This window comes from Phlebotomus argentipes, unplaced genomic scaffold, assembly GCF_947086385.1.
Source record: "Phlebotomus argentipes unplaced genomic scaffold, Phlebotomus argentipes genome assembly contig_15, whole genome shotgun sequence".
NCBI classification, from domain to species: Eukaryota; Metazoa; Arthropoda; class Insecta; order Diptera; family Psychodidae; genus Phlebotomus; species Phlebotomus argentipes.
In genome coordinates this window covers 11,896,013-11,914,495 of record NW_026776181.1, presented here as the reverse complement: position 1 = coordinate 11,914,495, position 18,483 = coordinate 11,896,013, and the positions used below count along the sequence as shown (strand labels likewise).

General features: G+C 41.3%; 4 protein-coding genes across 8 annotated transcripts; 1 reads left to right on the top strand and 3 right to left on the bottom strand.

Moving 5' to 3' along the window:
* Positions 1 to 59: 59 nt before the first annotated feature.
* Positions 60 to 1,876, bottom strand: LOC132262039 (uncharacterized). The gene is made up of 3 exons (XM_059761157.1): positions 1,644 to 1,876; positions 676 to 1,569; positions 60 to 616 (listed from the first exon to the last, which is right to left on the bottom strand). Exons 1-3 carry the CDS (start codon positions 1,741 to 1,743, stop codon positions 102 to 104), a joined length of 1,509 nt encoding a protein of 502 aa, XP_059617140.1. The 5' UTR covers positions 1,744 to 1,876; the 3' UTR covers positions 60 to 101.
* Positions 1,877 to 1,997: 121 nt separating this feature from the next.
* LOC132262172 (B-cell CLL/lymphoma 7 protein family member B) lies at positions 1,998 to 2,879 on the bottom strand. The gene is made up of 3 exons (XM_059761332.1): positions 2,669 to 2,879; positions 2,430 to 2,590; positions 1,998 to 2,311 (listed from the first exon to the last, which is right to left on the bottom strand). The coding sequence occupies exons 1-3, from the start codon at positions 2,755 to 2,757 to the stop codon at positions 2,190 to 2,192; spliced, it is 372 nt and encodes a 123-aa protein (XP_059617315.1). The 5' UTR covers positions 2,758 to 2,879; the 3' UTR covers positions 1,998 to 2,189.
* Positions 2,880 to 2,978: 99 nt separating this feature from the next.
* LOC132263416 (palmitoyltransferase ZDHHC8) lies at positions 2,979 to 15,065 on the top strand. 4 transcript variants are annotated; one of them, XR_009468489.1, is made up of 10 exons: positions 2,979 to 3,218; positions 5,378 to 5,496; positions 5,586 to 5,743; positions 6,278 to 6,317; positions 6,568 to 6,895; positions 7,492 to 7,738; positions 8,904 to 9,097; positions 10,345 to 10,560; positions 11,213 to 12,278; positions 12,718 to 15,065. XR_009468489.1 is itself a non-coding variant. In XM_059763175.1 (9 exons), the coding sequence occupies exons 1-9, from the start codon at positions 3,127 to 3,129 to the stop codon at positions 12,093 to 12,095; spliced, it is 2,208 nt and encodes a 735-aa protein (XP_059619158.1). In that variant the 5' UTR covers positions 2,979 to 3,126; the 3' UTR covers positions 12,096 to 15,065. The 4 variants fall into 4 exon arrangements, 3 of the variants coding, with proteins under 3 accessions (XP_059619158.1, XP_059619157.1, XP_059619159.1); XM_059763175.1 differs by having other exon boundaries at positions 7,492 to 7,669; positions 11,213 to 15,065; XM_059763174.1 differs by having other exon boundaries at positions 11,213 to 15,065.
* Positions 15,066 to 15,161: 96 nt separating this feature from the next.
* On the bottom strand, positions 15,162 to 18,110 carry LOC132263417 (DDB1- and CUL4-associated factor 7). 2 transcript variants are annotated; one of them, XM_059763179.1, is made up of 4 exons: positions 17,745 to 18,110; positions 16,961 to 17,625; positions 16,712 to 16,893; positions 15,162 to 16,409 (listed from the first exon to the last, which is right to left on the bottom strand). In XM_059763179.1, the coding sequence occupies exons 2-4, from the start codon at positions 17,612 to 17,614 to the stop codon at positions 16,211 to 16,213; spliced, it is 1,035 nt and encodes a 344-aa protein (XP_059619162.1). In that variant the 5' UTR covers positions 17,615 to 17,625; positions 17,745 to 18,110; the 3' UTR covers positions 15,162 to 16,210. The 2 variants fall into 2 exon arrangements, with proteins under 2 accessions (XP_059619162.1, XP_059619161.1); XM_059763178.1 differs by having other exon boundaries at positions 17,769 to 18,110.
* Positions 18,111 to 18,483: the final 373 nt, after the last annotated feature.

Here is an 18,483-nt window from a genome sequence, read left to right as displayed (position 1 = left end):
CCACAGATTTTTTCTCTCGCTGAAGGGACGAAAGGAAGAAATCCACTCTTTCTAATGCAAATCTCAAAAGTTTATTTTAAAAAATCATGTGCAAGTCAGACTTATTTGGACGGCGTGAGTGAGTAGCGTGAGCGGATCGTGTTGTTAACGGGCAATAAGAACCTTGAGCTGCTCCTGCGCTTGGTCCCATCCTTTACGGCCAAGTTCACATTCGGCGTGGAGAATTTCACCGGCTTTGTATCACCTTTTGGAGTGCTCGTGGCCACAAGTGACTTCCTTTTATCTCTTGTCTTCGCCACAAGTTCAGGTGGTGTCTCATTCTCATCCACGCGGATTTTCGGCTGAGGCTGCAGAGCTCGCATTGGCCCCACTTTCACGCTTGGCTTCACTTCTGCCGTGCGCAGCTTCAGTTTCCCGCGGAATTGCGGCGATGGCAGAGCACGATTCACGGCAGAACTCCAGTCACGCGCCGCCTCGCGATCCTGCATGCGCGTCTCTACAGCCGTCGCGGAACGACGCCGTCTACCGGACGAAACACTCACGTTGCGAGGAATCTCACTGGAGAATGAGTTGTTGCGCTTCAGGACCGGCTGGCGCTGGCCAGTCTCGGAAGAATCTACAGAAGAGAGAAAAGACTGTAAAACTGGAAAAGTTTACGTGAATAGAGCAACTCACCATTCATGAAAAGCACGATCTTCGACTGATTATCCTGCACATCAGCGGCATCCCTAACAAAGCTGACATTGTGTTCTCCGCAGATCACCTTCAGTTTCTCCAGAAAAGCGTTTTCAGTGTCTTTCTGCTCCTCCGGAGACTTTATTTCGCCAGTGTCGTTTGAATGGTTCTTCTCTGTTCCTTTGTCGATATTGAAAGTACCTTGGCGCTCAAGACCTACGTTATCCAGACACTCGTCCGTGGGAATCAACGCTGAGTCGTCGGGATTGACCTTTTTGTTGAGCATATCTTTCATTCGACGTCGGAGGTCTTCAACATTGACGGAATGCGTCACAGCCAAAGTCTCCTGAGGAGGAGGAGGAGTGACGCACTCTGGCTCTTTAATGTCTTCAGCTGCGGGTATGTCATCCAGGGATATGATCTTCATGTCCTCCAGACTGTCATCTAGTTCCTCTCCATCGAACATCGGCGGCGGAGTTTGAGTTGTTAAATCCTCCTGATTCTCCGCCACTATCGAGTGCCAGGCCGTAACTTCTGCATTGTTTTCAGAGCTCTTCGCTGGGGAGACTTTTTCTCCGCTGGTGCTGTAGATTTTTGCCGAAGATCCGGACAAAGCGGAAGAGCTCTGCATCAGGAAACCCTTGTCGAGCAGGGAAGCTTGACCGCCGCTGAATGAGTTGAAGATCGGCGAGATGTCACAGAAAATAAAAGCTCGATTGGAGTCAAGTGGCGTGATCATGAAGTCACTTTGTAGGAACTCCTCCAAGTCTCCCAGATTGGTTGAAAGAGGCCCAGAAGCGGCCCGATTGTGGTTCAGACATTCATAAGGGTCGTTGTGGAGGTTCGCCTGCGTCTGCATCTTCTCAAAAGGGTCCCCACTGATGCTGAGTCGCCCTATGAATAGTTAAGGGATCATTTAAAACCATCATTGTCTCTGAGAGGAACTTGAATGTTAGCAATACCGTTACCTTCCCAATTCTCGATCGGCGGCAGCAGCGGAGCCGGCATACTCATCGACAATATCGACTGAGATTTCTCACTTGCCGGCGACAAATTGATCAAATCCATGCTTTTATATCGAGGTTTCTTTCTACACTAGTTCTCAGATAAGATTGATCACAGAAAAAATAATAAGGACAAGGATATTTTACAATTTTAATGAAATAAAAATGCAATGCAACACGCAAATGGACGATTCACCGTTTTCTGATAGTATGACACTTTCAAAGCTGAAAATGACATTTGTCTCCGGAAATTTTTCGGCCATTTCGGATCTAGGAACTTTTAGGAGCCAAGAATTTTGCAAATTTCTCAAAGTTCACCTTAATAATTTATTTCACTTCATATACCGTCTAGAATCTCATCTTACAGTAACGTAAAATACAGAAATATTCTGAAAATCTCATGCAAACTGTGCCATAGGCAAAAGTTTGCCCACTTGGCACGCTGCAGAGGAAATGTATGCGGAAAGCATTAACCGGACGTGACCGGGATTCATCTCCACTTTACGGGCGTCATTCCGTTTTCAGCCGCTTGTGTGTGGGCGTAGGATTTTCTTCGCTACCCTGGGAATTTGAGTCTTCGGAGAATGGCATGCTGGACACGAACTCCTGCGAATCGCTGACCATTGAAAAGCCTGCAAAAGTCAAATACCATTGATCAATATAGATTCTGAAGAAACTTTTTCAAAAATAAATTGATTTTTCGCAGAGAATGGAACATTTTCAGACCCTCACGATTTCCAGCATACTCACAAGTGTTGGAGTCCTCGCCGAAAGTGCCTCGATGCTCCATCGCCTTGAGATTCTCCTTGTTCTCCAACTTGGAGATTTTCTTCTTCTGCTCACTGTTGGAAATGGGCACCCATTTGAAAATCTTCATTGTAGTCTCGCCAATTGTGACCCATTTCTTTTCCCTGGCGAAAGTAAAAACGACCAATTCGCTGAGTACATTTGCAATGGTGGATAATTTGCATGGGGAAAATACTAATTACCAGTGTCTGACTTTGTCCACAGCGTGCATCACTCGCTTGATGTCATCCTTAGCTCGGCTTCTTGTCTCAGCACGCACAGATCGAGACATTTTTGCAGGGTTTCGAGAGCAATTCGCAAAATTATCTCCGTTTGTTTATAGGCGGAACCTGACAAAAACACCACTAAATCGACTACAACGCCTCCAGTGAAATGTATTGCAAAGAGCTTAACGAAGATCAGCCATTTTTAAATGACCCAACGTTGGCAGTCGTGTTCGGACGTGCGCCAACTTCGCGTGACATGCTTGACACCTCGCACACACTTTAGTATGGCGGATTCTGTGTGAAAAATGTGTGTTTCGCAGGAAAAGTGCAAGAAAGTGTGGTGAAAAAAGTGAGAAAATCCCATAAAATCTCAGTCATTTGTGCAGTTCATACAGTCTATTCACCGAGTGTTATCACACAGTGGCGGCAGCGCGATGCCGAAATGCGATCTCAAGACAAAATACATCCCGGCCGTGCTGGCTTGGGCGGTCTTATTGAGCACAACTTTCGTGTTTTTCTACTATCCGTAAGTTTCCCACCCGCTCAATTTCCCTTCATTTCTATACTTTCATTCACAATCGTCGCGATTATCCACTCGCTGGACGCACTGACTGTGCAAATCTCTCTAATTGCTGCAATCTGCGAGCGCGTAGTCTCTGCGAGTATTTTGCTCGTCGTGTCGCCACTTTTCCCCCCGCGCGTGCTACTGAGCAAGTGGGGCCCCGTGGACGCGCGCCCCTCCATGGAGCGCCCGTGCATTACGCACGAGAGCATCGCGCTGTGCAGCGAAATGGGTCAATAGCGAGATATTTCTGAGGCCATTTGCTTTCCCGGAGTCGATTTGACGGATTCCATCGATGACCTTGTGACTCGGGCTCAGCCAAGGGGCACTTGTGGAGTGGGTCGCTTCCTGGCGGGCAGAGTGGCCTACGAGAGACGCGCAATCGAGAGAGCTGCAGCAGCACAAGAGGATTCTCTGTAAAAATTGAATTAGGACAATTGAGTTGGTCAGATGAACGAGCATGAGGCTTTGGGCAATTTTCCCTGGAAAACGACTTGTTTAGACGTGTCTGGAAAAAAAGTTCTCGGAAAAGGGTGTGAGAATTTTGCCAGAAGCTCCAATTTATGAAGTTGTGATAAGATTCTTGGTACATACATGTAGTGTAGAGATTAGGAGATTAGGATATCGTCCTATTCACGCTTTTTCTGAAGTTCTCAGAATTATTGCCTAAATGCCTACGTATTCTAGGAATTAACCATTTTAGGACCATAAGGTTCTAAGCCAAGGATTAAGGACAGTCTGTAAAACCCATGTTAGAAATATAAAGGAATTCCTGGATTTTGGATACAATTCTTCTATATTGTCCTGCCTTTAGAATTGTTTATGGATAAAAACAGGAATTAAACAAAATAAAACATTAGAAAATAACCTAACTATTCAATGTATGGGACACATTTCTCCCATTCAGTCCTAAAGGGTTAAACAGCAATCATGTGGTTTAGTAAAATTCAGCGAATTTGAAACATTTTTAATAACATCACAAGTGTATTTCCCCAAAAGGCAAAATGAATTTCTCAGACAAAAAGAGAACAATTTTTTAAATTGGGTAATCACATACGTAATTCGAGCATTTCGTCGTGAATCATATATTTTATAAAAATTCATGAATTTTTTGCCTCTTCCATTGTTGTCTCGTCACCACACAGATTTGTGTGAATTGACATTAAGTGCATATCATGTTGCAATGGAAAGGAAATAGTGTAAACGGAAATCAAAAACTTTACATCGAATGTGAGACAATTTTGTAGGAAAAAAAATATCAATTGACAAAATTGCTCAGGGCAACATCGGAAGTGGATGAGAATAAGCACATATATATTTCACTTATTTTTACTTATATGTGTTCAGCCAGAAAAGCCATGTAATGTGGAGAATCGCGAAACACTTTCACACAATTCCATTTCGATTTTCCAACGGCAACGAAATTAATGAAATTCTCATACACTGTGGGCTATGTTGTGTCTATCAGATGATTCGCAGTGCTTTCAGAAAGCGTCCATTTGAGAAACTTTTAATTGCACAAGTGAGTTAAATTCAATTTTCACAGACACTTTTTGCTGCTCTACATCACAATTTGACTTTCAATGGCATTTTTAGCTCTTCGTGGAAGAGAATATGACAAATTTTCCGATACATTGAGATCAATGAAACATGCTAATTGTATTCATCATCGTGCTATGGTTCTATTTATATCAGGTTCTTTGGCAAAAAAAAAATTTAAAATTGTGTAAATGTGAGATGAAGACTGCGATTTTCACACCTTTCTTCCTGCCTCATCGCTTAATTCTTGAGAAACGAAGGATTTGATAAATTTTTGATAATGAAATAAAAATCAAGTAATTTCTTTTGCATTATGTGCCCTAAATCAAGTTATTGGCGAATAGTTGATGATTCTTGGTCACATTAATATGCTTATTAATATCAAAATGGTGAAGAGTAATTTTACATAAACAAACTCTTGCCCTATCTCAGATTCTCTCTCATCACATGCGTGCAGTGATCAAATGTTCCTCTTGAATGTGCGCTTATTTTATAGAGACGATATTAATATTTGTCTATTTTTGGGTGTCTTTCTTCGCTTCGACATGTTCATCACCACAAAACGCCTCTGGATTGAACATCAGTTGCCAGTACTACGTGCCCCGCTTTCCGTGGGTGCCGGTTTATCAGGGAGTCATCACGTTCTTCGTGATCGCCAACTTCACTCTGGCATCATTTATGGATCCGGGAGTGATACCAAAAGGTGAGTGAACTTGATTGGTTTATTTGGGTCTAATTTTAAAGTGACTCTTCTGATTTCTGTGTTTGTTGGTTTGTGAATCTTCTTTCCAGCTTTGCCCGATGAAGACAGAGAGGATGAATTTCGGGCTCCGCTGTACAAAAATGCTGACATTAATGGAATTACCGTCCGAATGAAATGGTGTGTCACCTGCAAATTCTATCGACCGCCCAGATGTTCCCACTGTTCTGTGTGCAATCAGTGTATAGAGGTGAGTTTTGGGACAGTTTTGCGAATTTCTATTAATAAAATTTCGCCAGGTGATCACATCACGCAGGCAATTAATCTATAGGAGATGGTACGTTGGCAGCACGTGAAGGGTCTTATTGTGATGTTTGTCCATTTATGGGGATAAAGAGTAGTAAAGAGAGTGTTTTGATATATTCGAGCGCCATTGACTGCAAACTCATTGATGAGTTCCGGATAATAATGACAGGTGTTGTGATTATTGACAGTGATAACACGATACAGAGTACAGTCGAATAGAATTGGAATAGGTCAGTTATGGGAAATGAATCCTAAATATTGGTACATAATGAAGACGTGAGTGTCTAAGAGACAAAAGAGTCTGATCTGTTAATGATTAGGAAATGTTGGTAAAGGTTATGCAGAAGGTGTTAGAGAAGATCCACTGACAAATTGCGGAGGAATCAAACAAAATGTGTAAAATAATTCAACCATATTATCTCTCTCTTGTATGAAGCAATGCGCACACAATAACATTTTCTTCTTTTTGCCTTTTCAGAAAATGGACCATCACTGTCCATGGGTGAACTCGTGCATAGGTGAGTGAATCAATACAGGGTTAAATGAGAGAATGAGGGGGTTTCAATCAATTGGAGAAATATGGAATGATTAGGAAGTCAAGGTCGGTGAATGACAATAAATAATCAATCGAGAGCATCTGAACGGGGGGAACATTGATGAAATGAATTGATAAGAGCCCTCTCTACAGTCATTTTCAGCCAATTCGCCTGACTATCGATTTGACCCTTGACTCTTGGTTATATTGTGCTCTTCTCCATTTCTCAACAGGTCGTAGAAATTACCGTTTCTTCTTCTTCTTCCTGATATCACTCTCCATCCATATGCTGAGTATCTTCTCGCTGTGTCTCATCTTTGTGCTGCACAACAAGGAGAAGCTGGCGCAGGTGGACGTGATTGTGGCTCTCGTGTTGATTGCTATAATCATAGTATTGGCAATTCCGGTGTTTGGCCTCACGGGATTTCACATGGTGCTCGTGTCACGTGGACGCACGACCAATGAGCAAGTGACGGGCAAATTCAAGGGTGGCTACAATCCCTTCTCGCAGGGATGCTGGCACAATTGCTGCTACACACTGTGCGGACCACAATATCCCAGGTATTCTTGTGCACTAATTTCACACTCAATCACTTTATGAATGCGTTTTCAGTGGGAAAAACCAACACTTTCAAGGTTGAAGATGCGCGCATTTCTTTATAGATGTCAAATAACATTTCCAGAGAAAGACAGAATAATATGTAATAGGAAATGCCAGGGAATTCATCTTGTTTTACCAAGAATTCCTATGCATATGAAAATGTTGTGTAGGAGGAAGAAATTGCACAACTCTAGTATGAAGAGCACTTTAATTCATGGAAACTTAAAGATTTTCCCGCGTCATGGCCCAAAATAAACAATGAATCTTGAGAGCTTCCCAGAGTGAGAAAAAAATGGCAAATCGATCAATATCTTTTCCATTGTGTCTCTTCGTGGTTTTAAGATAAGATGAGGGGTAATAATTGGAATTTATCTATCGTCGTCGGAAGTTGAAGCTGAAAGCAATTCGCAGAAGCGAGAGGGTGTTATGGTTTTGTGCTTTTGTCACTTGTCGCGTCCCAATAATTCAATTAACCTTGCCTTGAGCTGTGAACTCACGTGTTTTGTCTTTCTTATCTCTCCTCTGCTGCTTCCCTCAATGGCAAAACACCGAAAAGTCTGATGAAGCCGCACAAATACGCGGCGAGGCGATCGAATAAGGAGGGTCAGATGATCAGCACAATCACGAGCGATGGACAGGCGAGGAGCGGCGGCAGCAGTCAGCCGGGCGGCGCGGGAGCGCTGCAGCAGCAACAGCAGCCGCATCTCTATGAGAGAGATAATCGACATACACAGGTAAAAACCTATACGGACCATGGAAATGGGCATGGGATGCGTTCTGGTGGAACTACACAGTACAGCAAGGTGCGTAATTAGCTAGAGTTTTCTACCCTTTTGCGCGATTTTTGTTTCACTTTCCGCCTCTTCATCGCTCTTCTCTGTTCCCTCATAACATTTTGTGTATGCAATTCACTTTATGGCTTTTCTGGCTCAGTTGTTTTTGTTGTTTTGTTCTAACCTGTCTGAAAAGCTGTTTTGTTCGCCCTCTTCTTGCGTGATGTTTTTCATTTTGTGACTAATGCAATATCATATTAATCGCAATGATAGTAATTGGGCTTTGATAAGCAAGCTTTTTGCTAAATTTCTTTTTCTTACAATGCTCGGACATTAGCGTGAGAAGCTTTGGGGCTTCTTAGCTTAGTTTTCGTGTCGAAAAAAAAAGTAAAAAGTAAATCTTTACAGCAATATCAACTGGCAAATGCGTTTTCAGTGGCGAATAGATGGCTTGATTTAGTTAAACTAGTAGGTTTTATGCTTCATCAACGTTCTGTTGCTGCGCAAAGTTTTCACGTAGACAGAAAGAGAGGGAGAGAGAGAGAGAGCTTGCTATTGAGAGTTTTTTCACGCCGTGATTGTGCCCACAGAGACTTCTTGACACTATTTCTAATTGGAAAGCAGTGTGGGTGAGGAGAAAAACTACTCAAAGAAACTCTTTTTTTTCTTGCTATTTCTCTCGCCTGACTCTGACGCCTTTTTCACTTTGCGGTGCTATAAATTAGTTCACACTCTTAAAATTGATGAAATTATGCCACCTATAGAGTAAAATTTATTAGGAATAATGTTTCACACTATAAAAATCTCACCAGCCTAAGGTAATTTTCACAACAATTTTTTATTCTTTAAAAAAAATACCTTTATTTCTCTATTCTCGGTAGATTTTGTACAAGTTTCTAAGTGATTAAATGACAAATCTTCTGTACAGAACAGATAGAAATCTTTAAAAAAAAAAGTACAAATTTTCTCTTTTATTTTCAGTCTCTATTTTCTTTCACGTTGTTTTTTATGTAATGTGTGTTTGTCTTTATCTTTTACTAAAGGTTTCATTTTGTATTTAGTTTGTTGTTGACTTTTGTTTTGTATATTTCTCGTAAATAATGTTTTAATTTCTTGTGTCACAACTTAATGTGAAAGCGATAAGACGCGAAAAGGTGATTGTTTGGAATTAATTGATTTAACCTTGAAAATTCAGTTGTCACCGGGAAGAGAGTGTTCGGACACGGACATGGAGCCTCAGGCGTCCCAGAGTCAGGATTGCGAACCGACGCCACCGCTGCAGAGACATGGATCCAAGAGCAATTTCTTCTTGCCGCCCATCGATGGTGGTGAATCGCCCAGACACATCAGGATGTATCATCCGCGACATAGTCCTCATCCGCGACAGAGGTGAGTCAATGTGCTTTTTCACCTACATCACTGACTCCCATGAACTGCAACGATTTCTAGACTGAGCGACTTTTTTGTGGTTTTCCCACTGTTGTTCCACCTTTGATCTCTGCTATTTTTAGCAGGAGTTGTGAGACAGTTTTTTTTCGTAACTCGACATCTCTTGTACAAGTTAAACAGTCCAGTGCAATCAGTCGTTTGGTACTTTGATATCCAATTTCTCAAGCAAATATGTCCTTGTTTTAAAGTTCAAATTATTGTGCACATTGGCAGAATTGCTGTAAGCAATGTCGCATTGAGCAATAATGTAGAAAATTAATTTTCCGTACATATTTCATGGTTATTTGTTTGAATGGAAATATACAGTGGTCACAAATTGAAATGGCACACCTTCATTCACAAACAAGCTCTTCGGTAGGATTGCCAATGGTTCTATTTCATTGATGGTCACTGTACTTCGCTATAAGTCTTATGGAACTGTGAGAGCGAATCTTCTATGGTTTTCCATCCCATGCGACAGAAATATACGATGTATTATCAACTTGAAAGTTTGTGGAAGCCACAACAAAGGGAGGATGCTATAATATGTATGAGTGAATTTGAAGTATATTTACATATGTGACTGGAGTTTGATCTTCAGTATCAGTTTCTCCTTTTGCCTCAATAATTGCCTGAAAATTGAATTGACACTTACCAACTTCGATTTGGCCTTGTCAATTAATTTAGGCACGTAATTCATTACATGTTGGCTTTGTCAGTAATTAAGATAATGCTTTAAATAGATATCTTTATGATTTGGTGGGAGGAGAACTTATCATATTGTGTGAAATCATGTTACAATGCTTACAGTGTATTAACTTTTCAACATTGTGGACTTTCTTTGGGAATTTACATATGCGCAATATATAATTTCTTTCAAAGCAGATACATAATCGTAAAAGTGAAGTACACACAAAGTATGCAGAGTATTTGAGTAAAATGATCACTTTAGACCTTAGAGGTGAATTGTGTGCGATTCTCCCACAGTCAAAGGCGGAATATAATGAGTTTGAGACAAGATGAGATGAAAGTGAAAGGAGTTGGGCATTGCGTTCCATAGTAAAGAATATGTACAGGGAATTTATTATGCATGAGTTCTCTCTGTATCTCCACTTTCTGTGAATATTTGATGTAACTTTATCTTCTCGATGAGTGTGAAGGTGTGGAAGAGGATGTTGCTGAAGTGCTTTCACCCGCTTCCCTTGCAGGGGACTCGATCCTTCGCGCGGTTACACGCCGGATTCTATGTCGCCGGAGCAGCAACCGGGACAGATGATGGGTGGCATACAGATGCAGGTGGTTAATCAGCAGCAGCAGCAGCAACAAATGGGGCCGCGAGGGACTTCGGCGACACCAACGATGCAACAACGAATCAAAGCACTAGGCGTTGCCACACCATTGGCCATGTCGAGTCCAGTGAGAAGGTGAGGAAAAGTGTTCTCTAGGGATGTGAACACACTCTCTAAGAGATACGCATAAACTCTCTCTCTCTCTCTCTCCCTCTCAATCTCCAAGGTGGACTTAGAAATGATGGAGAGAATGGGCTGAAAATATCTCGACTAATTTTGAAAATGGTCCACTATTGATTTATTGGTAATTAAATGTTTGACCAAGTCACTGTGGTGTGTTTTGGACACCCACATAAGTTCTCACGTGTATAGTTAATTGTACATGTGCAGCATCATTTCGACTCTATTTTTGATTTCCCTCAACATTTTCTCCGTAGACGTGAGAGACAATCAACTTCCCAGCTTCAGCACGTTATTTGAATTCGTCTTATTGAATTTGATTGTTGGAGATTTAAGATATTCATGTAATTGCGCGCCCCAACAAGGGAGTGATTAATCTTGTATATTTAGGGTAATTGATACGCTTGGATTTTAATTGCTTTGGCTGCTGCTCGAAGAGTGTATTTTTCATAGAAAATTGATAGGCAAGAGAGAGTTACTTGATGAGTAATTGAATAGTTCTCATGTAATTCATTATGCGTCAGAATCACAATGAGTTTCAATTTTTCCCTTATGTTCTCTAACATCAGCATGTTTGTGTGCGTTGTTTTTTTTTTCTTCTGACTAGATCGAATCCTGGCACGCCAACACAACCACGTCGTCCGGACTTTATCAGTGTGAACTCTTCGATGGCCAACCAAGTGGGCGCCACGTATTATGACTTCCCAATGCAGCAAGCGCAACACCATCAGGGTCTTCAGCCGGCCACTTCGCAGCAGCAGGCGTATCAGATGGCACAGCAGCACCACAACAACGGTGCCATTCGCAGCCAGGCTGTCTATGGCAGTCCGCAGAGGAGATTCCTCTCGGAGGGTGAGCTCGTGCGTCAGGGAGCGGAGCTCTCGTACGCCCGCACGAACAACACTGTGGACAACATTCGCGAGCTGGCGGGCAGTCCTCAGCGGGGCGTTTATATGTGGAAGGACACCAGTCCTGGATATGGCGGATCGGCAAATCCGCCGGGTTTTCCCGGTGTGCAGGCCACACAGATGAACATGCTGAGGCAGCAGCAGAACAACCAACAGATGATGCAGATGGACCACCATCGCTCGAATCCCACGAGCCCAACGCAGCAGCAGCAACAGCAGCAGATGCAGTACGGCGGCGGACAGCAGAGATATCCGCAGACAATGCCAAATAACATACAGCCCACCTCGAGTGGCTATCATCCGGCGCTGAGGGGCGGCGTGCCCGTGTTCCCGCCACAGCCATCACCACAGGTGAAGAGGAAAGCCACGCCGACGCGTCCCATGTCGTTTGTGCGCGCCCTCGAGATGACGGATGCGATGGACATGGCCCAGAGCGCGAGTGATATTCAGCAGCAGCAACCAAATCAAAATACGAGTAGGAACAACGGGCCGATCCAGCATCCGGGCGGCCCGCAGAGGTCCACGACGCCCACGCCCGACCGCGCCAGTGTGTACGATATGAACTACGAGATCTCCGTATAACACAACGCGCCGGGGCGATCTTATCACGGCACCAACATGGCCAGCGGTGGTCAAATGCCAGCATGTGATTTCACCACCTTTGGCTATGCGAAGAAGTACTGAGTGGAATTGCATCTCTACGCTACGTTCTTCTTGAATGGACTCTGTGTAATTGTGAGGGATATTGTTGTTTCGTCCTGCATGGTGAGTAAGATGTGGATAAAATGATTAGAAGAAATGACAATCTCATGCAAAAACTATCAACATTTGCATCACATTCAGGACAATCTCTTATGCTCAAGATCACTTTCAAAAGACTCATGATAGAAATTTGATTTAAATATGAAAGGATTGCCAAAGTGTAACTCAAGATGCGACAATCATTTTGACAAGGAAAACTCCAGACACTTTTGCATGAGATTGTCAGAAAAGTCCTGCAAAATTTTGCACAATATCCAAACATTGTTAACGTTCCACATTCCGAATATTGAAAGTCCACAGATTTTTGTAGTTCTTTAGAGACAGTTGAGAGATTTTACGAGTAGATCAAACCTTATGCATTTCATATTTTCATTGTCAGTAACTGTATGAAGGAATTGTGCGAAATTTTCTACATATTTGTGGTATAAAATATATCTTCTAGATCATAAATGTTGTTCCCTCGAATCACAATACCGAACAGAAAGAGTGTTTTTTGAGAAGAAAAAGAGACACAGTGCTTTGTGGATAAAGTGAGAAGATTGCTCTTGTTGGGAAGAAGTGAAATTTATCAATAGAAGGGAAGAAAGGAAATGTGTTTCTTTGTAGTTATCTAGTTTATATATATTTGAAATTGATGGAAGTTAATTTTGTTTTAGCAAATGAATGAAGAGGAAATCATGCAAAATGGGTCTTTATTTCTTTATAGACGTGTAGGTAGAATATTTAGGCGATACAGAATATAATTTTACAATTGAAAAATAATTTATAAAACAAATGTAAATGATAAAATGTCTGATAGTAACTAATAATATAATTTTATATTTGAGGAGAAAATCCGAGCGATGCAAACAAATGTTGTAAAAAAAAGAAGTGGACAGAAAAAGTGATGGAAGAGTACATTTAACTAGACTTGTGCATTTAAATGTAAAAGAGAAAATGAGGAGGAAAACTCGATGAATAGAAATGAGTTGAAAAAGAAACTTGGGAAGGGAAACAAGCGAAGAAAATTGTAGGTAGAAAAACCGGTGAGAAGATCAATTTGTAATATAAATTTTGCGGCAAAGAAGAGAATAGGAAAGAAAACTAAACGTAGCATTTTCGTGTTTGTTAACACTAATTGTTTTTTTTTATCGTGACTACTTAATACAAAGAAAGGCGAGAAAAGGTTGAGGCAGAAAAGAAACAATGAAGATGTTTTCAATATCATGCAATTTTTTGTATTCTAATAAGAGATGGAATATGAGGAAAAATGTGTAAAAATAATAGTTATCTTATATTTGAAATAATCAAATGACTGACATCACAATTTTTAGCGGCGAAGCGATTGAGGATTTTTTGATTAGGGAGACACACACAAAACCACACAAGTTGATTGATTGAAGAATGTAACGTGATGGGAGAATTTTTAGCATTCATTACTAGTGCATGATGAAGTAATAAGTAATATTTCTTTCACATAAATGCAAGAACATTTTAGAGACATAGGCATTACAAAAAAATCATCAATGAAGAAGTCGTATCGATAGATAAAATAGAATATTTTCTTCATTCCAAATGTTGAAGAAAAGGATTGGAAATTGGAAAAACGGGGTTCACAGAGTTAAAATTCACACAATGCTTCCCATTTTACATTTATGAAAGATTTTCTCCTAATGTAAGAAAAGAACTACTTCTAGTCTATTCTTTGAGATATGTTAAAGAGAGAGAGAGCTGATGAATGAGGTTGATGTTTTATTTTGTAGTTTTAATTATACATTAAATTGCTAATATCCGCCCGGAACAATTTGAGAAGGAAAAAAAAGAAGCGTAACAGAGAATGATAGAAAATGCATAACAAATAGTCTTCTTTGTTAACTTGGTCATCATCTAAGTTTTGAGGTCTCGACACGCTCAACGGCCGTGTTTGAGTATTTAGTAATCCAATAGTTTTCCAGTATGATTTCTTGTTAATCAAACCAGGCAATTTAGTCACAAACAAAGCTTCAGTGAAATCATGTGTCGAGGATTTCGTAAATATCCTCTTTTTTTTATCTATTAATAAAGCAAGAGCACTAGGTTTTTAAGGTGACTTTATGTGGGAATAACACTAGGAATAGTGACATTTTTTGTTGTTTGTTGTGCTTGAAAAGAAAACGCATGAGAAGCCTTGCTTAGGCTAGTAGAAAAAGAAAAACGAAGATCAATTTTTGAGGAGTTGAATCATGAAAGGATATTTCACTGCCAATTTGTACGTGACGGCAAGAAAGAAAAAAAAAACAGTTAAATGGCCAGAGAAGAGGAGATTTGAAAAGAAAAAATGGAATCATTGCGCCCGAAAAATTCTCCCTATTTCTGCCAACATACACAAGAAAAAAAACTTGGTGCATAGAGAAAAGAATGCATGATGAAAGAAAATTATATGTACAAGTTGCAAATTTTATTCATTCATTTTTCCATCCCGAACAGAGTACACAAGAGTATAGATTGATAAAGTTGAGAAAGATAATTAGATTTAGAGAAAATTCCTCATGAAACCTCTTGTACATATTAATCCCACTTACATGTTATTTTCCACTCAAGAAAACAAGTCTCTTTTTGTATAAATGGATGAAGGAAAATCACAAGGAATAGGGTTTTTACTGAGAAAAGATGAAAAATAAAATGTAGACGAAAAATACAATGGAGTTCACCGAAAAGCAGTGGATTGATAGACATAAAAGAACACAACCCCAATTTTAAACAATTTTCACAAAAAAAAGGATCATTAACTAAGTGTAAATTAACATTTCAATAAAACATTGATGAAAGAAATTCATGTGCATTTTTTACTCATCGACACAAGCGAATCCGATTGGGTAAAATTTTCGACAGACTTACCTTCGAAGCCCCAAAAATCCGTCGAAGTCAAATGAAAAATACTTTCGCTTTTAAAAATTCTACTCTCACTTTATTTTGTAATAATATTCTAATGTTTTGCATCTGCATGATAAGAATTTAATATTAAGACTCGCATTGGGAGAAATGATTGCAAGATATCTATGAAAACTAAGATTCATGCTAGTTTTTGTCGCTTTTTTTCTGTGCTAAATGAACGATCGATATCTTACTGTCTTTCATCGTGTAGTTTCTGCGAAAAATAAACAAGGTATAAAGAAATAGTAGAGTTTAGGAGTCGCTTAATAAATAGGGGAGAATGACAATAAATTACACTGCGCCTTACAATATTGACCATTTTAGAATGATTCTTACTAATTTAAAAACTCTATTAATCTGGCTATTGATCCATATTTTTCATCATTATGGGAAAAATCATATATTAATCTATTAGAATTTTTTTTATCCTTCCTTGTCAATCTATAGTGGAGAATGAAAGCCTTAGAAAAATTCCTCTTATAACTTATTGAATAAATTATTCTGCACATACTGCTCATCTCATTTATACATTAAAATGTATTTCGAAATATTATTCGTACAAAATCTGCTCTTTTCCGTCTTCTGTTTCTTCATCGGCTATACTTTTTAACCATCTTCTTTTCCTTGCTGTAAAACTTCAAGTCTCACACTTAATATCTCTTATCTAAATGAAAACACAAACACCCTTTTTCTTCTTTCTCTTGTGCCATTCTTATTTTCCACTACTAAAGAGAAATTAACAGTAAAAATAGGAGAAATAAGTCGAACACAAATTCTCACTTGTCAAAGCCTTCTCTCCAAACATACATGCAGAGAGAATAGTGAGAGAAAGCACAGAGAGAGAGTCCTTTCGTCTCTTCTCCTCATCTGCATGCACACACACACTTTCCATTGCCCTTCCTCCGCTTCTGTCTCTTTTCTTTTCTTAATTTTGTGAATATGAATTTCCCTAGCACTAAACATAACTCGTCTCCATGAATTTCCTTAGGGATAATGATAAAATAAACCATCTCTCCAATCAACATTGAAGATTGATGCTGAGTTTAGACCCGAAGAATTTCGCAGGCTTTGTTGTAACAAATTGCAATCCAGTCTGGCTGCGTGGCGCCCCATTGAATTTGATTCACCTCGCCCTCGGCCGCCGTGTATGCTAAAATAGGATCCTCGATGGCGCGCGGCATCTGCTGAATGTCCCAAATCAGTGCCTGGTGATCGTCACCAGCTGTGCAAATGTGGCAGGAGCTGAAAATGGGAACAAATGCTCATCAATCATATTTCTAATCCTCAGAAGAATTCTTTTGCATATGTAATAATGCAAATTTTAAGCAATTTGATATCACAGAGGAGAGAAATAGTCGCGCATTTCGCGAGAGACACTCAATTATTTATTTAGGCTGTTCGTTTGTGTTATTTATAGAGCTGAAAAGATGAATTTCTTTTCCCACCACTTTTATTGCCGTTCCTATTTCGCGGTGAATCTCTCGGAATTTATTACTTGTCTCTGCGCGCATCTTCTTGGATTGAGAACAGGAGAATAAACCCACCTGTGGGGCGCCCATGCGATGCCATTTACACACGCTCGGTGATTGCTGAGCCGCGCGACTGGCGTGCAGGGAACGCGAACATCCAGGATTATCACTTCACACGAGTCCATCGCCACTGTGGCCAAGTAGTTGGGGTCCTGTTTATTCCAGGCCAGTCTCAGGAGGGGCGTGTGCGCCGGATCCTGCAAGAGAGACAACCAAAAACTGTACAGTCAGTTCGCAAAAATAGAGAATTGCCCGTTCTCCTACCTCATAAATAATGGTGGAGTGCTCCAGGTGCCTAAGATCGAACATCCTCACCGATCCGTCGGCACCCACGGACGCGAACATGTCCCTGCCGCCTCCTGCTCGGGAGAACGCGATGTCGTACACCTCCTTGTCGTGGGCGATCAGCTGCGTCTTCACGTGCCCCGTGACCATGTTCACGCGTCCGATGGGCTGCCCCGTCTCCAGGCCCCAGATTGTGCAGGTGGTGTCAATGGAGGAGGTGCCCACGAGGTTGGGATCCACCTCGTTCCAGTCGAAGGACGTGAGCGGGGCGCAGAAGTCGCTGTTCTTGTTGTTGTTCAGCACGCACTCCAGCCTGGAGTCGGGTTCGCCGGCTCGCCACACGCGCAGGTAGTCTCCGCTCGTGGCCAGCAGATCTGGGTAGATGCCCTTCGAGTCTGGGATCCACATGATCTTGGTGGTCGGGTAGGGATGGTCGAAGATACTTTTAGCAGTGAATTCGCTCGTATCCTCGTCAAGGCTGATTATTTGCACTTTGTTGTTGTACTCCTCGACGAAGCTGCCCAACGCCAGCCGGAAGCGCTTGTCCGGCCGCACGCTCCAGTTCATGGAGTAGAGAGGCCATGGGGCGACGTATTTGTAGATCTCTTTTCGCTTTCCCGACGTCGACGACATACTGGCGAATCCTTGAGTGAGGAAAAGCAAGCCAAATCAGTGGTAATTCACCCATTTGCGGGGGTGCGAGGAATCTTAGGTTAGATTCGCGGAATCATGCTCCGCCCCAGGGAAAATCGCGAAAATTCACCTTCCCGAACAACGAAATAGTCACCTTTATGCAGTGGAAAACACGGATTTTAACTCTTTATGTCAGATTTCCTTGAGGATCAGCGTCGAGAGATCAGTTTTCACACTGTCATTTGTTTTGTTGCCATTCTCTCTGTCGCTCACAAAAACAGAGGAAAATACACGCTTTTCCCACTTTCACACCTCAATTTCACCCCAAATGCATACACAATTCCATGCACTGGACACCGTGGGGAACATTAATGAGGAAGAATCGCACTCTGGCACACTATTCACCTGCTATTTTTCACTCGGAAGAAAAACAACACACAATACCTCTCATGGAGATGCAATGAGGATTCCAGCAGAAGGCAGACACTTCTCCCAACACCAGAGATTCTCACACGCGAAATCTCTGACGCATATCATTTGCAACATAACAAAAAATATCAGCATACGTTCCTTGCAAAAGTTCAATTTAAGACAAATGTGCGCTTCTGAACATTTTGGATTTTATTAGCTATCTTGTGGCTTTTTCATCACCGAAAGTGCATCAATAAAAAGCAATATCTGTGATTTCTCGAAAAACCAGCCCAACTGAGATGTTGTTTTCTCGTCCCTTTAGTTATCACCTACGTCCTCATGCGGAGTCTTGAGGTACTAAATTGAGCAAAACCTCCACGACTCCTCGGGCGCCTCTGGCGGTCTTGCGGCGCGATTCATGACAATTTGACAGCTAATCGGCCCTTCGGGTGGCGCTC